This window comes from Eumetopias jubatus, unplaced genomic scaffold (genome assembly GCF_037043125.1).
Source record: "Eumetopias jubatus isolate StellerSeaLion01/CBP00866 unplaced genomic scaffold, mEumJub1_p1.0 scaffold_11, whole genome shotgun sequence".
Taxonomy (NCBI): Eukaryota; Metazoa; Chordata; class Mammalia; order Carnivora; family Otariidae; genus Eumetopias; species Eumetopias jubatus.
Window position 1 is genome coordinate 100724629 of NW_028274817.1, and position 21809 is coordinate 100746437.

Here is a 21809-nt window from a genome sequence, read left to right on the forward strand (position 1 = left end):
GATGGAGGAGGGAGAACTTGCATGATAGGAAAATTTTTAATTAGGGAATGGGGAAATGAGCATTCCAAACCAAACCAGACAGCCATAGAACACTCAGGAAAAGCTACTGATTGGCAAAGGTCAATGCATAGGGAAAACGAACTGGGTGCAGAGGCCATCGAGTTCTATTTGTCCAAAGCGATTCAAGGGGCAATTTGCTATAATGATTCTGTGTATTCACTTTCCAAAAAAAGGACTTGAAAAAAATGCATAGTGATGAGATTCCCACAGCCTAAACAGTAAATCAGTGAACATAGTAGGGATTAGCAGAGTTGATGTAATTGAGATTCAGATTTGGTCCCAGCTTCCCTGCTGCCAGTGGGATAAGAGGAAACATGATTTGTTGATCTCTGAATGTTGGATGAGAGAAGCATGCACCTTCCTAAGGAAACACCGTTTTCCTGGCTCTAAATAGTAACAGAAAAAAAAAAAAAAAGCTGTCATTTAAGCACCATGTCCTTGCTATGGACAAGAACTGTTGTGAGTACATATGAGATCTTATCTAATCCTTACAGTGACCCTATGAAGGAGAAGTTGTGTCCCAAATAAAGACTCCGTGGCACCAAGTATGAAGGACATGTCATATAGCTAGCAAGGAATAGGGCTTAGATTCAAACTCGGGCGGTCCAGGACTCTTAAACAGTGTTAACACTTGATGTGATCATTGGCTAGAGTCCTTTTTATAACAGAGACTGAAGAAACTTTTATGTGATTGCTTCTAGTGCCTTTGATAATTGCTGAAAGCGTAACATTAAAGGCCAAAGAAATGATGCTATTTCTCCATGGAAGAAGGTCGTTGTTGCCTAAAATATGTTCTGCAGAATACCTCTAAGATACTCTTTATAAAAAATGAAAAGTGATTCCAAGGACAGACAAGCTCTGGAAACACTTGTTTTGGAAGGTCATAATTAATTCACCTTTACATGGCGGAGTCTAGAAGTAAAGTAACAGGATTAGCTTGGTTTAACCCAATGTTGCTTACACATACTTGACCTTAGCCCAACTGTAATGTTCTATAGCACACACTTTGCTTTTGGTAGGAAATTCAAATCTGTACTAAATTTTGAAAACCAGGCAAGGAGACAGCACAGTTGGCTCTCTCTTGTGGTTGGTGAGAAGCCTAGCTCTTGTCTTTCGGGGGACATCAGAGGAAGTAGCTATAACAGGTGTCTCTGCAGATGAAGCCTGGATTTTTCTCACAGTAGTTATTTTTGATTTGCTCTAGCAGTGAAGCCCTATAAATGCAGAAACCAAAATGATTTAGTCTGGGAGATCCAAAGATAGGTATTAAGTCATCTCTCATGGCCATAGAAAAATCCTTCTACTGTATTTATAGAACAACCCAGTGAGTAACCCTGGCTTTCTAATCAAACTACAGAGAAGAACTTCTACCAATAACTTGACAAAATTAATTTGATATATGGAATTCTTAACTGATTGAATTTTGAAAGATGTCCACCAAAGATAGCCACTTTGACTTCTATCACCTTTACTGTTGAATTTTTTTTTTTTAAACAGTTGATGCAAAGGCCAGTTCTAACTGGAGGCATCTCCTGGTATATTATAAATTCATGGGAAGATATTGCTTCCTCTTTATATCTTATAATAGGAATGCAGATATAGCGTTCATCTCAACAGATTAAGGTATAAATTTACAAAGATGTGTAGCTACCCTGTGGTCCTGTGGAATGCTACTTGAGGAAGCAGATTCCTTTTCTGGCACAGAAACGGAGGAGATAAATGATCAGTATATCTGTGTCGCTTAGCAAGTTCCAGTTCAGGGATACCATGGCTAATGGAGACATGCAGGAGACATTTGAAAAGACGAGTCTGAAGTTTATAAGAGAAGTCTGGATGGAGGAATAATGGGCGTGGGGGTGTGGAGGAGGAAGGGCTTAGAGGAGGTGGAGGCCTTAGGGAGAGGTTAGGGACCTCCCAGGAAGGAAATAGACATGGAAAGAAGACAAAGGACCTCGTGGTGTAGTTACTGTAATCGGGTATGCCCAGTTAGAAATGATTTCCTGGTGTGTATTACTTAGGTAAGTGGATGGCTTCTGCACATGACTCAGCTCATCCTTCTTTTGCCTTTTTTTTAAAACTTCCTTAAAAATTAAAGTTGACCCCCCCTTTTTTTTTTGGTATCTCCCAATTCTGGGTTACTTATAGTACCACTCCGACTGCTAACTTCAAGTCATAAATAAGTCCCTATGATCCTTTTCCTATAATTTCCTAGTGAATCAAAGTGATTATTTCAAAGATGAAAATAACCTTTATTTTTCGCTTTAGCAAGGAGCATAATTCCCAGTCCTTTGGCATTAGGGTAAAGGTCGTCACCATGGTGGCACTAGGCAGTATCCCTACACACTAGAAGGGTAAAGGACAGTGTCTCATAAATCCGTGTAGTGCTGAGTGTATAAATATATGTTGAGTAAATGAATGGATGGGTATGCTCTGGAATTTTCCTGTTCCCAGGTGGATTTTTTTTTTTTTGGTTGATTTTTGGCTGGCTTCCATTGTTTTTCTCATTTCTTATGTTATTGTTCTTGCCCCGGATCTCTTATTACACCTGATGAGGTGGTTCAATCATTTTCCACTAGGGTGAAAACATCTATTTTCTGGGCTTGTTTTTAGGCTCTTATTAAAATTCATCATCTAAAAGTATTGAGAAGTATCTGCATAGATAATTCTACATGTACATATATACCCCTTTTCTTTTATACACATGGGTTAAACTTGAATCCTCCACAGTAAAAGAGAGCATGAGAAAAGTAGTCTTCACTGGGGAAATATCCTGTGGGCTATGAGAAGGAGGATTTTGAATCTAGAACTTAATTTTGTGTAAGAGCTTCATTGAGATACAATTCACATACCATACAGTTCACTCATTTAAACTACAATTCACTGGTTATGAGTGTATTTACAGAGTTGTGCAACCATCATCCCAGTCAATTTTAGAACAATTCCCTAACCCCAAAAAGAAACCCCTTACCCGTTTTTGGTCATTGTCCGTTTCTCCCAAAACAACCTTGTTCTAGCCCTAGACGGCCCTGTTTTCTGTTTCTGTGATATGCATATTGATGTTTACATATGAATGGAGTCATGCAATATGTGGTCTTGTGTCAGTGGTTTCTTTCATATAGCATGAGCTCTAAAGAGACCTTTATGTTGTAGCATGTATTTGTACTTGTTTATTACCGAACAATACTCCATCACATGGCTAGGCCACAGTTTGCTCCTCGGTCAGCACGTGATGGACACACGGGTCGTTGCCAGTGAGTGCCTATTATGGATAATGCTGCCCTGAACATTCGGGTACAAGTCCTGGGACGTATTTTAAAGAAATGCTTCTGTCGTTTGTGTCATTGTAACAGAGGAGGTCAGAGGATCCGAGGGGGCCAGAGTGTACAGCAATGTGTGCCAGCAAGTAAAAAATAGGCCATCAAGATGAATTTACTGGGAGAATTTAAGGCCGAGTCTAACTACTCATGAGGGACTCGAGCCGGGACACACAAAGCTTAAAATGATGATTCTCCTAGCGCCTGTTATGGCTTTTTGCTGACCACAGACCGTGAAAGTTTGCTATTTTACTGTATTTGTCTGAAAATTGAAACATACTTCCCCCACTGGTACCATTCCTGGGGACTAGATTCCTCACTTCTAAAACCTCTCCAGTCCTCGTGTGCTTTTTGAATGGGTCAAGAGTAGCCACTGTCATTTTTGTTTGGGGTTTTGTTTGTCTGCCTTATTTCCAGCTCTACAGTGAGGACTAAGTTTTTTTATGAATTCTTCACTTCTTTTTTGAACTTTTGATTAGTACATTTACTCTACAGACTATAGTGTGTTGGTCCCTGATCAGGAATTTGTGAGAAATATCTGTCACTGGAGATAGACTAATGCCAATTAATATTGTCACGTTCTGTCTGTTAGAACTCAAGTAAGGTCTCCACTGATGTGTCAAGGGCATATCCCCAAAATAGAGTAAGTACATCTAGATACATGAACCCTGTAGACCTAGCCTGAATATTTTGTTACCACTATAATCAATGGCCATAATTTGGTAGTTTTAAGGAAATCTCATCCTAGATCTTAGCTCAGTGATTTTATTTTGCCTGGGTGCTCAGCTGTGACGCACTTGACTAGAGCACAGATGATGGAAAATACACAAAAATTCCCAGATTCTGGGGTTCTTACAGTAACGGCCCGGGGGCCTAGAGCTGACGTATATATAAAGAGGACAAATACTGAAGAATCTGTTTCGAAGTACTATTTGTGTATATTCTCTGCCAAGCTCAGTTAGTTGATTGCTTTCATTTCAGATAATTTAAGTACCATTTTTCTGGTAGGAAGCTTTTATCCCACCTGAGTTCCAAATCTAAAAAGCACAGAATGTAGAGAGAAAGAAGTAAGAATAATGAACACTTAGAATGCGCTGGCCATGGTTCTAACAAAGTTGCACATATGGAATATAGACCATATCCTGGCTCATTAATCCTCCTGATGTAATGACTGCTTAAGTCAGTGGCCTAGCGTCAGCACATGGCAGAGCCTAGCTTTGATTCAAGGTCTTCCTGACACCAAAACTGTGCTCTCAAGCCGTGCTCCAGTTTCCTCCTCAGCCATGGGTGGTAAAAGTCACCAAAAAGGCAATGTGTCCAAAAAAAAAAAAAATCTTATTTTCTTTACATGCTTCAGCATCTCTTTTAAAATGCAGGTATCACTAGAAGAAATGGTACATTATAAAATCCCAGAGGGTTTAATAAACTTGTATCATACCTTAATGCTGAGCAAATTTCAGTAGGAAAGGCATTGGAATTAAGAGCTCTGAATACATGAAAGGGTGACAGAAATCCTTCTCTCAAGAGAGAAGGATTATAAATAAAAGCCTGGGGGGGGGCGGTCCTACCATTTTTTACTGTTTTGCTTAAGGCAGATCTAAAATATACATACTTTTACTTTCCACCCCTTGAGCTTCTCCTTAAGTAACACTGGCCCTGCCAAAGCACACTCATGTCTTTCTCCATCTAGTTGAGGAGTATTTTTGAGTTGGTGCTTGATAAAATTTTACAGTATAGCTTTAAATAATTTTATTATAATTGAAAAGGTTCCGTGCAGCTTCCTGTTTTTAAAATACATCATGCTTGCAAGATTTGTCTCCCCCCCCCCCACTTTTTTTAGAAACTGCTAATTTGCTAGGTTTATAGTAGCTGTAATAGTTCTATATGATATACTAAATTTGCCTGAATCCAGATTGGTGGATGTGATTTATAGCTGCTTTTTATAAAGTATGAGGGTAAAGTTGGATTTCTCTGGGCCTAATCTTTTTAGATGCAGACCTTTGTAGTTGTTCCCACCTTATGAAATAGACCCTGTGTGTGCTGATGCTTTGGTATACAGGTCAGGGTCTAATACTGGTAAGAAGACCTTGGTGACTGGCACATGATCTTCAGTTCTTTATTTCAGAAACACCATGATATGATTAAGTAATTACACTTGGCATGGAACGTTCCATTTAAAGAGTAGATGACCAACATTGAAAACACTTGACCTCTGTGAATTCACAGAAAGTACACAAAAATTGTTGGCATGTTCTTTATCGTAACTAGCATGTGGGTAGTTATGATTGCTGGAGGGGCCAGGTGCATTCGTGTTTTTAGCAGGTGGATGTAAGGCCAATTTGATTCTTAGATCCATTAGTTGCCAAGGAAATTTATTTATTTATTTATTTTTAAGTAATCTCTACACCCAGCATAGGGCTCGAACTTATGACCCTGAGATCAAGAGTTGCAGGCTCTTCTGACTGAGCCAGCCAGGGGCCCATGCTTAGGAAATCTTTTTTTTTTTTTTCTTTTTCGTGTAACCTTTTATTCTAGAGTAACATTCAGTACCCGTAGAGTAGTATCCATGAAGTTCTAAAGGAAAGAAAATGTGAGCCAACACTTTGCTCATTTTCATATGTGAGTAACTGACAGGTTGAGTCCTTTCATGTTCTATTTTTCACGAGCTCTTTTTAAAAACTTCTATTTTTTGTCTAACATCATACAGTTACAATTTTTAATTTAAGTATAATTGACATACAATGTTATATTAGTCTCACATATACAACATCGTGATTCAACAGTTCTCTCCAGCATGCGGTTGCTCCGCACGATAAGTGTAGTTACCGTTATTGACATTATTCCCCTACCCTCTACTGTACTTATCATCTGCATAACTTATGACTCAAAGTTTGTACCTCTTATTCCCCTTCACCTAATTCACCTTGTCTCCCTGTTTTTCCTCCCCTCTGGCAACCACCAGTTCTCTGTATTTATGAGTCTATTCAGTTTGTTTGTTTGTTCCTTTTGGTTTTTAGATTCCACATATAAGTGAAATTATGTGCTTATTAGCCTTTCTCTGTCTGACTTATTTCATGTAGCTTAATACTCTCTAGGTTCATCCGTGTTGTCACAAATGGCAAGATTTTTTTTTTTAATCTTCTTCATCCATTTTTCTTTCAGTGGACACTTAAGTTGTTTTTGCTATTGTGAATAATGCTGCAGTGAACATGGGAGTGCATTCATCTTTTTGAGTTAGTCTTTTCTTCAGATAAATATCTAGAAGTGGAATTTCTGAGTCATATGGTAGTGCTATTTTTAATTTTTTTGAGGAAACTCCATACTGTTTTCCACAGTGGCTGCACCAGTTTACATTCCCACCAGCAGTGCACCATGTTTCCTTTTTCTCCATCTCGTCACCAACACTTGTGTCTTGGTTTTCTGGTACTAGCCATTCTGACAAGTGTAAAGTGCTAGCCCACTGAGGTTATGATTTTCATTTTCCTGCTGATTCGTGATGTTAAACATGTTTTTTTCTTTCATGTGTCCATTGGCCATCTGTATGTCTTCTTTGGAAAAGAGTATATTCAGATTCTTTGCCCAAGTTTTACCTTGTTTTATTTGGGGGTTTTTTTTTGGTGTTGATTTGTAGGAGTTGTTTATGTATTTTGTGTATTACCCCCTTATCTGATACATTATTTGCAAATACCTTTTTCCATTTAGTAGGTTGCCTGTTTGTTTTGTTGGTTTCCTTTGCTGTGTAGAGGCTTTTTACTTTGATGTAGTCCCAATAGTTTATTTGCACTTTTGTTTCCCTTTCCTGAGGAGACATACACATAGCCAAAAAAATGTTGCTGGGGCCAGTGTCCAAGAGATTATTGCCTATGTTCTTTTAGAATTTTTATGGTTTTAGATCTCACATTTAGGTCTTTAATCCATCTTGAGTTTATTTTTATGTATGAAGAAAGTGGTCCAATTTCGTTCTTTGGCATATAGCTGTCCAGTTTTCCCAGCAACATTTATGGAAGAAACTATAATTCTCCCATTATATATTCTTGCTTCCTTTGTCATAGACTATTGACCATCTAAGTATGTATTGATTTCTGGGCCCTGTGTTTTGTTCCATTGATGTGTTTGTTTGTGTGCCAGTACCATACTGTTTTGATTAGTACAGCTTTGTAGTTTAACTTGAAATCTGGGAGTGTGATACCTCCAGCTTTGTTCTTCCTTCTAAGATTGCTTTGGCTACCCCGGGGTCTTATGTGGTTCCATACAGACTGGGATTATGGGTTCTAGTTCTGTGAAAAGTACTATTGGTATTTTGATAGAGATTGCATTGAATCTTGTAGATTGCTTTGGGTAGTATGGACATTTTAACAGTATTTTTCTAATCCATGAACACTGAATATCTTTCCATTTGTTTGTGTCAGCTGCCCTTCATCAAAGTCTTGGGAGTTTTCAGAGTATAAGCCTTTCACCTCCTCGGTTAAATTCTATTCCTAGGTATTGTATTCTTTTTGCTGTAGTTATGAAATGGGATTGTTTTCCTTGTCTTTCTGCTGCCTCGTTGTTAGTGTACTGAGACACAACAGATTTCTACTTCTTTATTTTGTGTCCTGGAACTTCGCTGAATTCATTTATTCTAATAGTCTTTAGGGTTTTCTCTGTAGAGTATCATGTCATCTGCACATAGTAACAATTGTACTTCCTTACCAGTTTGGATGCCTTTTATTTCTTGTCGGATTGCTGTGGCTAGGACTTTCAGTACTATGTTGAATAAAAATGGTGAGAGTGGACGTCCTTGTCTTGTTGCTAATCTTAGAGGAAAAGCTCTGAAGTTTTTCACATTGAGGATGATGTTAGCTGTGGGTTTGTCGTTTATCGCCTTTATTATGTTGAACTGTGTTCTAAGCCCACTTTGTTCAGAGTTTTTATCATGAATGGATGTTAAAGTTTCTCAAATGCTTTCGCTTCATATACTGAAATGATGATATGGCTTCTGTCCTTCGTTTTCTTAATGTGGTATGTCATGTTGATTCATCATTTTAACTTAGTACACAATTTGATTGGCTAATATTTTGTGGAGGATTTTCTCATCTATGTTCATCAGGGTTATTGGCCTGTAATTTTCTTTCTTGGGAACTGTTCAGGTACAATAGGTAATAACTCTTCCTTAAATGTTTGGTATAAAACACCTGTGAAGCCATCTGGTCCTTAGCCTTCTGTTGGTTGGGAGTTTTTTAAATTACTGATTCAGTTTCATTACTACTAATCAGTGTGTTCAAACTTTCTGTTTCTTCCCAATTCACTTTTGGGAGAGTGTATGTTTCTAGCAATGTACGTAGGTTGTCCCGTTTATTGGCATCTAATTCTTCGTATTTCTGTTGTGTTGGTTGTTGTTTCTCCCCTTTCATTTCTTATTTAAGGACTCTTCTCTTGACGAGTCTGGCTAAAGATTTATCAATTTTGTTGATATTTCCAAAGAGCCTGCTCTTAGTTTCAGTTTCTATTTCATTTATGTCCTCTCTGAACTTTATTATTTCCTTCCTTCTATGTTGGTTTTTCCTTTTCTAGCTCCTCTACACATAGATTAGCCTCGGTTAGATTGAGACTTTTTGCTTTTTTCTTGAAGTAGGCCTGTATCCCTATGAACTTCCTTTGCTGCATCCCAAAGATTTTGAACCCTGGTGTTCCCATTTTCATTTGTCTTTGTATTTTTTTTTATTTCCCTTTTTTGTTGTTGACCCATTCTCCACGTTTGTGCTTTTCCAGTACTTGTTTCTTGCACTTGATTTCTAGTTCCATACCCTCCTGGCCAGAAGAGAGGCTTGATGTGATTTTAGTCTTCTTAAACTTCCTGAGACTTGTTTTGTGGCCTAACGTGTGATCTGTCTTAGAGAAGGTTCCACGTGCACTTGAAAAAAAAAAAAAAAGTGTATTCTGCGGTTTTTGGATGAAATGTTCTGGTTAGGAAATTTTATAATGTAAACTGGTGTCTGGACAAGCATGTTTGTACATTTGATGCCAAAAAATGCATCAGCTACATCTATGTATTTGTAGATTGGAGGGATTTTTACATCTATGTATGTGTAGATTGGAGGGATTTTTTAAAGCTCTATGGAGAATAAGAAAATAATGGGAAACTTCCTTTGCTGCTGGAAGAAACTGTGGTGACAAAAGCCATGTGTGCTGAATTTGAATTAGTGTTCTTTAGAGGGCTGCCAGAGAAATATAATTTACAAGATAATCAAGAATGTAAATAGATTCTCTGTGGAGTCATCTGATTGCTGACATATATTCAACTATGTTGAAATGACAGCATAAATACATTTCTAACAATTAGAGAATTAACAGGGGTGAGATGTACATGTATTAACTGCAAGAAAAGCGAAATATATATTGGTAACAATATAAATCGACAACCGTTAAAGGGAGTAAACCATGTATTTGTAGTTAAGCTTTAAAACAACTCACCTTGGAACAGGGGTAAGTATCCCACTGGTCTTTTATGGAAATTTTATAAATACTGTAGTATCACGACACACTTTAAAAACCTCTATGCCAATGCCTTGGAAATATAATAACTTTAATTCCAAACCCCTCACAAAAATATGCCCTGAACAACTCTGCGACCGTGACCACATTTATTAGGAAAAGTTAACCTCTAAACATCAGTCTTTCAAATAAACACCTTTCAAAGAGAATACCAACTCCAAGAACTTGGTATTTTCCTTGTTTTCTGGCCAATTTTGAACCTTTGGCGGGACACGTTGTTCTGCCTCCGAGCTTTAGGAGGGAAAACTAGTCCCACAAAATTTTGTTTTTGAGCTTAATAGAAGATTTGTTTGGCTCATTTATTATTTTTTTTAAAGATTTTCAAGTAATCTTGACACCCAACATGGGGCTCAAACTCACAACCCCGAAAATCAAGAGCTGCCTGTTCTACTGATCGAGCCAGCCAGGTGCCCCACTCATTTGGCTCATTCCATCCTGTTATGGTGTATTTATGTTTGAGTGCACACTGAGGGAGCACTGACCGTACGTCCATAAAGTCAACATGTCCGGGTAGGCTTCTGATGAGGATAACCTGAGCCCTTGTTCTGAGGCATCTTCCTCTGCTCCTGCCATTGATCCCGTGGTAGATAGCATATGGAATGAAAAGAAGAAAACCAGGGCCTGGGGAGCAGCATGTAGGGATAAGTTAGTGGACTTTCTGTTCCTGCTGTAACCACAGGAATTATTAAAATTCTCTTTAAATGCCTGGCTCGGGGGCTCCACCTTTTAAAAATCAGGGCTCTGGGGCGCCTGGGTGGCTCAGTCGTTAGGCGTCTGCCTTCGGCTCAGGTCATGATCCCAGGGTCCTGGGATCGAGCCCCGCATCGGGCTCCCTGCTCTGCAGGAAGCCTGCTTCTCCCTCTCCCACTCCCCCTGCTTGTGTTCCCTCTCTCTCTGTCAAATAAAAATCAGGGCTCTGCAAAAACACATTTGGAGAGACATACACAGACTTGTACTTGAAATGAAAAATGACCAGTTTGGGCCTCTGCCGGCGACAAGAGCTTCTCCGTAGCCATGGATGTGGCATGACGCTCTCCTGCAGGTAGCCTGGGGAGGAGGTGAGGTGTGCAGTTGCGAAGGAGAGCATTGCTTCACAGCCTTGAAACCAGGACCTGAACCATGGTGCCCGGTGATGAGAGAGAGAGAGAGCAATCACTGCATTCGTACTGCTCAATCCAAGAGCCATAAACTTGCGATCTAAGACATAGCTCTAGACCAGAGGCCCTGGGTGGGAGCAGCCACAAAACTGCTTGACAGAGAGAGGTGAGTTGAGGAGGAGAGGAACGTAATAAGGCAATAGCAAAGAACTGGGGCGCCCGGCGGTGGGTTGAGTCAGTAAAACATATGACTCAATCTCGGGGTCGTGAGTTCGAGCCCGGTTCTGGGTATAGGGCTGACTTAAATAGATATGTAAAAAATAAAATAGCCAAGAACCAAATGGATCTGCCAGAGAACATCTTTGGAAATGCAAACTGTGGTCACTGAAATTACTAGACTGTACCCCATCAGAGAAGCTCAGGGAATTAAAAAAAAAAAAAAATGTAAGTAAGCATTGAAGAGAAATGGAGAATTTACCACCAGGCTCCCAAAGATATCTAGGAGGAGTTTCGGAAGAACATGGAGGAAATGGCAGAGAAGCAGTATTTGAAGCCGCAATAGCTGAGGATCTTCCAGAACTGAAGAAGTATATGAGTCTTGAAGGAAATGATCTCCTGAGAGCACTTTCCCACATCTGGGAAGGCAAGAAAGGGCCTCCGTAGAGCAATTGGTATTCTTCACAGCCCCGTTTTGGGAAGCCCTGGCTGAGTCAAATGAGCCTTTTCTGGTTTATAGAAATGTAATGTGTTGTATATACTAAACCATGTTTTATGAACAAAGACACTTAGAAAGAACTCAGAAAAAGAGAGCTTTTTGGACAACTAGACCCTGAAGATCAAGATACCAAGGAAGACCTCTCCAGAAAAGGTAGTCTCTCCTGTGTGTATCTTTGTGAAGAGTGGGTGGGAAGACGGTGATCATTTGCTGTACTATGCTGAAGTCCACATCTAAAAATAGTGTTTTCAAAACGAACACTGTGGATGTTGAATAGGATTCTCTGTTAAAAGATGGTGTTGGTTGGGACTTTGCAGTGAAGCTGGATTTCTTCTAGGTTCATGAACAGCTGCTGGGGGCGGGGGGAGTTAACTCCCATCACATGAAACCTCGTAAACACTAGATGCTGCTTTAAGTTCACAGAAATATTTCGATGACTGATTGCCAGTTGAGCAGCTAGGAATTGGATTTAATTGATGTCAACAACCACATACCTTGGTTCCTACCTAGAGGACTGATGCGCAGAATCTGGCTTCGGGTAAACATGTTTCGATAAAGTGTCTTATTACTCCCTTGTCAAAGCGACTTGCCCTGAAACAAAGTGCGTACACACAGCTCTCCTTGCAGATTCATAGAAGATAGACAGGATTTCAGTCAAAACAGATCAGAGCTGATATTCCTGTAGATGAGAAAGATCAGGTATTGATTTCCCGCATGACTTTCAACACTTCTAGAAACCTTGTAAAATGAGGTCCAGGATAGAGCTTTAAAATGAAAAAAAAAAAGATTGGATTTTATGTCTTCTTCCACGGGGACATCCAGCATTTTGGAAGCCGTACCATCCCCTGTGGATCTTTCAAGTATGGAACATCCGAAAATATTTCCTTAACTGAAACCTGGTCATGAGATGATCCTACTTTCTCAAGCTGGACAGCGGGAAGACTCTGCTTGTCTCTCGTGCCTTTTCTCAGAGATCCAGACCTCCCCCATTCGTGGATAGGCAGTTCTCTCAGCTGACGAAGCATCGTCTGTGAGCAACGGGAATCTGTCATCTTACTTTGGTATTTCCTGAAACTAGAAGAAAGAGATCAAGTGTTCTGATCAATAGTAGCAGTGTCCTCCGCTGGAATTACCGTCTCAGCAATTCTAAAGCAAGAAGGAAATCTGTACCCTTAAATGTATTTATTAAAAAACATAAACAGTTTCAGCATTCAACCTGCAGAGCTAGAGGAAAAAACACAGTGAATTGTAATGGACGTAAAGTAAGATTGGAGTTCAGAGACTCAGCACATTCTTGGATGTGCAGACTCCATAACACGAAGTCAGTTCTTCCCTGTTGAACCTATATGCCCCCACTGTTATTCAAACCCTAAGTTTCAACAAGAGCCATGACACTTTTAAGGCAGGACAGAGTAGGAAGTCCTCCCAGACACCAATTTATTTCAAGTTGTAGTAAGTGATCTGCATGGGGACTTAAAAATAAACCCACAGAACAGAGCGCTCAGAAGCACAGTGATGTATTTATGGGCACTTGATGTATTGCAGGAGCTCCCCTTAGAAATCGGTGAAGAAAAGATGGACTTTACAGTCAAAGAGGCTGCCTTCATCACTTACCTATGGGATTGGGAGTAAAATTAGATCATGTCTTTAAGACACCAGGCACAAAAGATTCTGGGTGAAGTAAACTTTAAAATGGAGGTATAAGGAAGATTTTCTTAAAACATAAAAAGCAGAAAACATAGAGGAATATATTGAAATTTAAAACGTGTGTACTACAGGTTGCCATGAACGCGTTAAAGAGATTGCTGAAACCCCAACAACTCCACATCCAGCTATGTTCTGTAAACAGGTATCCAAGGAGACAGAAGGAAGTTAACTGCATCTTTGTTTGCAGTAGTGATGGGTGGAAACTTAAATATCCACTGACATGAGAATGTTGTTCACCTATTCAAGCAGCAGAATAATACCTTAAGACAATTCAAATCAGGAACTATTATGTATCAACCTGGATAAACTCCAAAGCAGTGTTGAAGGCAAAAAGCAACTCTCAGAATGGTATGTATCTTCTTAAACATAACGTTCTTAAAGTTTAAGAACATGCAAAACAACAGGTTCAATCACATGAAATGGCCACTTTTGTAGGTAAGACAAACAGCCAAGTATCAGCATGTGCACTCAGTTCAACCTAATCTTTGTGCATACATTTGTGGTAATGGTAGACATTGAATTCAGAATGGCATTATCTCCTTTGGGGGGGGGCAATGGGGGAGAAGGGTCTGCTAGGGTATCGAGGAGAGTACATAGGAAAGCTGCAGCTTTATCTCTTCAAAAACTTTTTGAAGAAAACACGGCAAATGTCTCATTTATTGAAACAGTGTGGTGGGTTCATGGTTACGTTGCTGCTAAGCTGTTCTCCATTGCTGTTGCGAATGTGGGAATTTTTTTTTTTTTTTAAGCAAACCGGTGTTGACAGAGGTATAAAAATTTGTAATCTCATGACATTATAAGGAAAGGGTTGTAAAATGAACCCATTGCTGCTTGCTCATCTGAATGTGGCGCTCATAAGATAAGAGGTTGAAAAGCATATCCCCTCACACACCAAGCCGACTCTTCCGATGTTCTTTTGTTTCTTAAGCATTGCGAGGATCGTCATCATGAAAACCATTCATTAAGTACCTCTCTTTTGCTTGCTATTGTGTGTGGTGGTGGTCAGATGTCTCTCTCTGCCATTTTATATGAAATCTGATGATGATTTTCAACTTTCTGGGTTTTTTTTTCTTTCTCCACTTTCTGTGATGCCAACAGAAATCTGCAAGCAGAATACGATCGTCTCAAGCAGCAGCATGAACATAAAGGCCTGTCCCCACTGCCGTCCCCGCCTGAAATGATGCCCACTTCTCCCCAAAGTCCCCGGGATGCTGAGCTCATTGCTGAGGCCAAGCTACTGCGTCAACACAAAGGCCGCCTGGAAGCCAGGATGCAAATCCTGGAAGATCACAACAAACAGCTGGAGTCACAGTTACATAGGCTCAGGCAGCTGCTGGAGCAAGTGAGACCCACATCTCTCTCACCTGGGATATCGACCGAGATTCCTTTCTCTTCTCTTAGAGAACTCCGAGTCCATTGTAGAATTGTGACCAGTATGGATTTGTTGAGGACTTAGGATGTGCTGAGCAAAGAGCTGGCTCTCAAGGGAAAGACGACGAGGAGGAAAGCTAGTGTATCTTTTTTATGTTTGTTCAAGATTGTTGCCTACAAATTTTTTTTTTTTATTTGAGCCATTTAAAATTCACCTTGGGGAAAAAAATTCTGCAAGGTTTCCCCTGGTCTCCTAAAAGTGAGAAATTTGTCTTATTTCCTGGTAGACCTTTCCATTTTTTTTTTCTAATTCCTAAAACATAATTGTTTCAGCCTCCAGTGAAAACCTAGCAAGATAGTGCATTGTAGTAGGCCCTGACTTTCTGGGAATTTTAAAGTTTGAGCTATGTTCTCTCCATCCTGTTACTTCATGCTTTACGAAAGTATGAATTCTCTCCTACGCTGCTGTGGTTTCACAGGGTTTTACCATTCTCAAGTGACCTTCTAAATCTTTCAGTTATTTGGTCTAATGATTTTATATATCTTGTTCCATCAGGGCTGCAATTTCTTTTCAAATGTGTAAGGCAGGCACAATTCAGGTACAAAGACAAGCTCCATGGAGCTTATCAACAGCGACATTTGGGAGGTTTCTTATTGGAAAAGGTTCTAATTTCTGAGTCCTATGAGTAACCCTTTTATATTTGTACAGTTATTTGAGTGTTTATCCTGAAAACTAATCCTGTTTTCTTTTGGCTACCTTAGCCCCAGGCAGAGGCCAAGGTGAATGGTACCACGGTGTCTTCTCCTTCCACCTCTCTTCAGAGGTCAGACAGCAGTCAGCCTATGCTGCTCCGGGTGGTCGGCAGTCAGACTTCAGAATCCATGGGTAAGCGTCTCTCAGCCGCTCATGGATTTTGTTTTCTCTTAAGGTCTGGAAATGGTGAACTGTTTGCTCAGAGGTTCACATCATCAGCTAAGTCGCCTACTCTATACAAGCCACGGTCGTAAATGTTTTCGGGGTGCAAAGATGAGTCATATGGTCCAAACCCCCTCAAGGGGCCGGCCATTCAGTTACTCAGAACAAGGCAGTGTAGTAGTCAAATTTCATTCATTTTGGAGAACAGAGAAGGCTTTACGATGAATGGGTGTTTGGGAACGGTTTTGAAGGGTGAAGTAGGAACCCGGCACTCTTTGAAGAAGGAAGAGTGTGAAGTGGAGATGTAGAGATGAAGACCTTGGGCCCTGGGCAGAAACAAGCCAACAGTCCATGTCAGTAGAGAAATGGGGTCCAAGCAGAAGGGCCAGGGTAGAGGGAGGGAAGTAATGCCACAGAGGAAGGTTGGGGTCACGTTGACCAGAATGTTGAGCAAAGGTGTTGGACTCATTTTGGTCGGAGTCGGGGAGCCACTGAAAATCATATACACCTGGTAAGAAATGTCGCCAAAGAGGTATCCCGGCAGCTGTTTCTGGCGCAAAGTAACCCATCTTTCCACCTATACGAGGCCAACACAGAGGCCCAGTTCTGGGAGTTCATAGTGTAGGCTTGCTAGAAGACTCGGAGACTACTATTTGCAAACCGAGTACCTAGGGCTGGGGGCTTGCCTGGAAATGATGGGGTTGGAAGGAGATTGTGATCCTTTTGACTGGGTACATACTATTTTTGAGAAACTGGCAGGTCTGAGTCGTGTGCGGAAAGAAGCAAAAGCACAGGTCTGTGACTGGTGTGAAAGGGCAGGCTGGGGAGGCGACAGTGCGCTCCACAGAAGTGGTAGCTGAAGGGTATGAGAGGAGAAACGTAGAACAAAGGTGTTTCGATCCCGTGTCTTGAGAAAGACCTCCCTTTGAGTAAGGGGGTAGTGAAGGAGGGGAGAGCAGGTAGAAGGCAGATGTGGGCAACAGGTCCAATGCAGGAAAGGGCTCAATGGGAATGAAAAGAAGTGACAGCTCGTTGGATCATGTCAAGATCAGTTAAGACACTTTTGGAACATTACTTAGTCACAATGAGGACTTAAGTGAAAGATGAGTTTGTCGAGGAAATGGTCTAGTGTTATTCTTCCACAGTGTTCTTTGCCAAGGACCGGGTTCTCAGAAAGCTGGAGGGCGTGAGGCATAAATGATAATAGAATGTCACCAGCCATCTGCTTATTGGCTTTTCCTGCCATGCTAGACTTAGACATTTGGGGGAGCTTTTGTGAAGGCCGCAAATACTGGGTTTATCCCCCTCATTTCTCCTCCTCTCTCTTTTTTTTAAGGGCGCCTGGGTGGCTCAGGTCATGATCTCAGGGTCCTGGGATCAAGTCCTGCATCGGGCTCCCTGCTCAGCCGGGGGGGGGGGGGGTGTCTGTTTCTCCCTCTCCCACTGCTGTGCTCTGTCAAATAAGTAAAAAATCTTTAAAAAAAAAAAAGATTTATTTTAGAGCACACACACATGGGGCAGAGAGGCAGACTCCCCGTTGAGCACAGAGCTTGATCCCACAACCCAGGAGAATGCGACCTGAGCCAAAACCAAGAGTTGGACACCTAGGCACGCCCTTCCTCCTGTCCTAAGGCCCAGCATGAGGAATCCCATCTTTTATGTTTCCTTTTCCCTGGATCCTAAACTGGTTATACTTGACTCTCTAGATCTTACCTCACAGAAAGGGAGAGACCTGGGTCTCCTTGATTCCTCACCCTCAAAGCTCTGATATCATGGTGTGTTGACAAATTCATTTTGTACCTAAGGTGTTCCATGACAGTAGCATATAGAGAGGTAAAGTGATGGACCCAAAGGAAGACTCAAGGGACCATGGTCAGGAAAATTTCAAAGTTGGACATTCATGGGGACCACTGAGAGGGGGCTTTTCGTGGGCTTGAGGAGACCAGGTTGGTTGGGCTCATCAGATGGTAGGCAGGTTCTGAGGAATGGAGAAAGACACTGAGGAAGGTGGATGAGGGGGCTGAACGATGAACTTCAAGAACCTCAGGCACTGGGCGGGGTCCTGTGTTCCTCCAGAGAAGTCAAACCTTGCAGGAAAGCCAGGCTTCAGTTGTTTCGTGAAGGAACAGAATGTGGGTGAAGTGGCTTTCCTGGCTTTATCACAGCTCAGTGATTGGGGGCAGTGTTCGCCTCAGATTCTCTCCCCACTGTGCGATCTGAATAGAACTACTGGACCGCTGACTGAAAATGAGAGTTTGGCATAGGAAAAAAACGTATGCCTCTTCAAAGTCTGTAAACTCCAAAAACAACAGGTTTTGTACCTTCCTTTGAAGCAAGCAAAGCATGTGAAACTGCATTGCCTATTTTAACAAGTGAGATTCACGGCCCCGGGTGCTGAGAAGCAGTCATTATGTAGGCCTGCCAACACTGGCCCAAGAAAGCACTCAAGTCACAGCACATGGCAGAACAGAAAACAAGGAGAGAAGTGCTCTGTTTGGGTGAGTTCGGCTAAGTGGCTAGTAGAAAATGGATTGGCAACATTTGTTCTCTGAAAGAAAAGACTAAATCCAAAGGTGATCTTTTTTCCAACTGTGTAAGTCAACTTCCTTTCAGTGGGGGGGGGGGGGGAAACAGCGATCTTCTTGAAGGACACACACACAGGTATTTAAGTGTGTATCCTTGTGCTTTGAAGGTCTGAGCTGTGATAAGGCTGGGATTTACAGAACCATAGTGTGGACAGAGAACTGCATTCTTTAAAATGACTTCTTTTAAAAGCAAGAGTGGGTGCTACCTCAGGAGTTGGAGTGCTTCCTCAAACCATGAGCTACTTCTCACTGTACATCTCTACGTACCATATGTATGTTGCTATACGTTTTGTTTTTTTTTTTTAACTGGGACAGTGTCATGAAGCTTACATTCTATTGGAAAAGACAAGCAAATTCACCAAGTTTGGCTTTCGTGAGCTATGTATACAGGAGCTTTACCAGCAACTCCTCACCTCTGATGACCCCGACCCTTCTTCCCACTCACTTCTCCTTAAAAACGTTAAGAGATTCCCTGGCTGCTTTAGAATAATTTCAAACTGTGGCAGAATTGGAGTTAATTGAACAGTCTGCCACATTTATACTTTATGTGCATATTAGGTATGTGCAGAGTTTAACTGACCCATTTAATGATTACATTCCATATATAATGACGCTTCAACCTTAAATACTTCAATGTGTATCTTCTGAGGTGAAAGATGCCCTCTTACATAACCACAAAAGAACGATCACACTCAGGAAATTAACGCTGATACAACACTGCTAGACGTAATTTAAGTAAGTTGAAATACCCCCAGTTCTGCCAGTAATATTCTTTACGGCTCAGCGAAGGGTCACATTTTGCATTTAGTTCTTTCTTTTTAGTCTCCCGTGATCTAGAACACGTCCCCAGCCTCTCTACATTTTTCACAGCACTGACATTTTAGAAGAGGTTCAGAGCAACTTGCTCTGTAGGCTGTCCCTCACTCTTGGCTTCAAGTAAAATATTTTACACCCCATTACCACAGCAGTGATGTATCCCTTCTCACGGCATCACTCAAGGCTTTCCTCAAGACTGCCAGGCCCCTCTCCTGAGTGTCTTTGGGATAAAAATGTAACCCAGTCTTAAATCCTGGTCAGCTTCCAGAACATCGTCTAATTTTCCAACCTACACAAAGATAGTCCTTTACCACCCTTTTTTTTAACTTTCTTGAAGTACGATCTTGGACATATGCGTACACCCCTGATATGACAACAAGGTACTAGATAGATTCGTCACTCCCAAAATACACCCTTTCTCTACCTTCTTTAGCCAAGCCCAGCTACCACCAAGCATCAAGGTCAGTCTGTTCTCATAAACAGAGCAAAACACTTCACAGCTTCTGCCAATGATCAGCTGAACTCCCCCTTCCTCTGCAGCCTCTGAACGCGATCTCTCCCTCCATCGGCAGGGCTGGTGCTCATCCACACAGAGCCCGCTGTCGCGCTCACCTGTGGACAGTGTTTCCTTTAGCCCCAAATATACCATCCTTTCTTTTCAGGGAATTTCATCCTCATTAGATCTCATAATCTATTCTGTTTTTGTAGTTAGTAGCATTTCCTTCTTCTCCCTAGCACTTGAGCCCTGTCTATGCAAGAAACAAACATTCAGTACAGTGCTTGCGAAAGGAATGTTTTACTAAGCAAGCCCAACACATCCCCGTGTACACATGCCAACAATCCACACACTTAAGAAGTTTCCCGGGGAGGTTCTGGTTAAAGATGGCAAGAGAACTGGGTCCTGAAATTGCCGCCTCCCACAGACACAGCAAATCTACAGCTACATACAGAACAAGTGCCTCGGAAAGAAAGTCAGAAAGTAGCTCAGTGACGCCTACACCTATCAGGCAAACATGGCAAGGGGACACCCCACAATGAAACAGGTAGGAGAGGCTGAGACGCAGTGCCACCATAACCCCCCTGGTGTGGCGACACACAACCGGGAAGGAGCTCACAACTTTCAGCTTCTTCCTGAGGAGTGAGCCTCCAAAACATCTGGCTTTCAATTCAACAGGGCATGAGTCCAAGAGATCCACAAGGTTATAGTGAACGAAGAGACAGTACTTAAAGGACTCACAAGGACTCCCTATGGCTAACCCTCCACGGCTCAGCTCAGAGGCAGCACACTGAAATGCGCCCACTCTTCCTTGGAAGAGGCCTGTTTGTTCCTGGTAAAAGCTTCGGCCTGAGGTGTAGGCTTCTGATTTAATACACATTTAGGGACCACTTGAAATACTCTGCAGAGACTGCGGAGGCTGGTGGGTGCCATCTTCCTGCCTCCCTGCAGGTCATGTGCTAGCTCTTGGAAAGGAGAATGTGCACATATCTGATGCTCTGGTTTTCGTGGCTGCCATCCAGTAAACACAGAGCTTGATCGTCTGGCTCTAGGGGCCAGCAGAGCTTGGGTTCACAGGTTCAGGGTGATGGCAGCAAACAGAAGAATGTAAATGGCCATCACCCAGGAGGGAACAAACCCCCAACTCCCATCTCCTCGTCTGTCCCTGAAGAAAGTATAGCTCCACACTTTAGAAGCTGCTGGCTGAGATCCTCCCCTCTGGGACACTGACAGGTCTTGGCATGCCCTCAAATCCTGGGTGCCACTAAGAACCAAGAAGGCTGCCGGGACGATTGCAAATGTGTGAGAGACGACCAAGAACTAGGGCAGGGTTGAAAGATAAGGTTCATCTCCTACAAGATTTTTAAATCCATCCAAGACTGGGAGAGGTGGCTGTTTTATCCAGTGCATAGAAGCCAACACAATGTCAAAGAAAATGAAATGGGCTATGTTCCAAATCAAAGAACAACATAAAATGTCAAAAAAGACGTGCATGGAGCACTGGGTGTTACATGCAAACACTGAATCATGGAACACTACATCAAAAACTAATGATGTACTGTATGGTGACTAACATAACAAAAGAATTATTTTAAAAAATAGCAAAAAAAAATTTTTTTTCATCGCAAAAAAAAAAAAAAAAAGCTCGTGAAATGGAGAGAAGTGATTTACCTGATAAAGAGTTCAAAACAATGGTCATAAAGATGCTCGTCGAGGTCTGGAGAACAGTGCACATAAGTACCCAATAGAAACCGTGAAGCAGAAGAACACAGCAATTGAACTGGGAACTACATGAGAGGGGTTCAGTAAGAGACTGCATGAGAAGCTTCGAGGACAGGACAGAAGACTCCATCCACCAGAAGAGCAAAAAGAACAAAGACCAAAAATGGCCTAAGAGAATTATTAGGATACTCTCAAGCTGACAAATATTCACATTATAGGGATTTCACAGGAGCAGAGAGAGAACAAAAGGGTGAGAAAACTTTCCTAACTTGAAGAAGGAAACAGACATCCAGATCCAGGAGCCCAGAGAGTTCCAAATAAGATTTAAAGAGACCCACGCCAGGACTCATTAGAATTAAATTTTCAAAAGATACAGACAAGGGAGAGAATCCTCAAAGCAGCCCATATAAAACCAGCAGCAGATTTTTGAACACCTACTTTGCAGGTCAGAATGGAGCTGGATGATATAGTCGAAG

General features: G+C 41.6%; 1 protein-coding gene across 4 annotated transcripts in view; it reads left to right on the forward strand.

The window, feature by feature from the left end:
- Positions 1-21809, forward strand: part of DMD (dystrophin) — a 1674912-nt gene that overhangs the window by 1629206 nt on the left and 23897 nt on the right. For all 4 annotated transcript variants that reach the window (XM_088028834.1, XM_088028835.1, XM_088028836.1 and 1 more), the window contains 2 exons: positions 14526-14769; positions 15561-15684. In XM_088028834.1, the coding sequence (XP_087884960.1) occupies positions 14526-14769; positions 15561-15684 (368 nt within the window). The remainder of the gene's footprint in view (positions 1-14525; positions 14770-15560; positions 15685-21809) is intronic.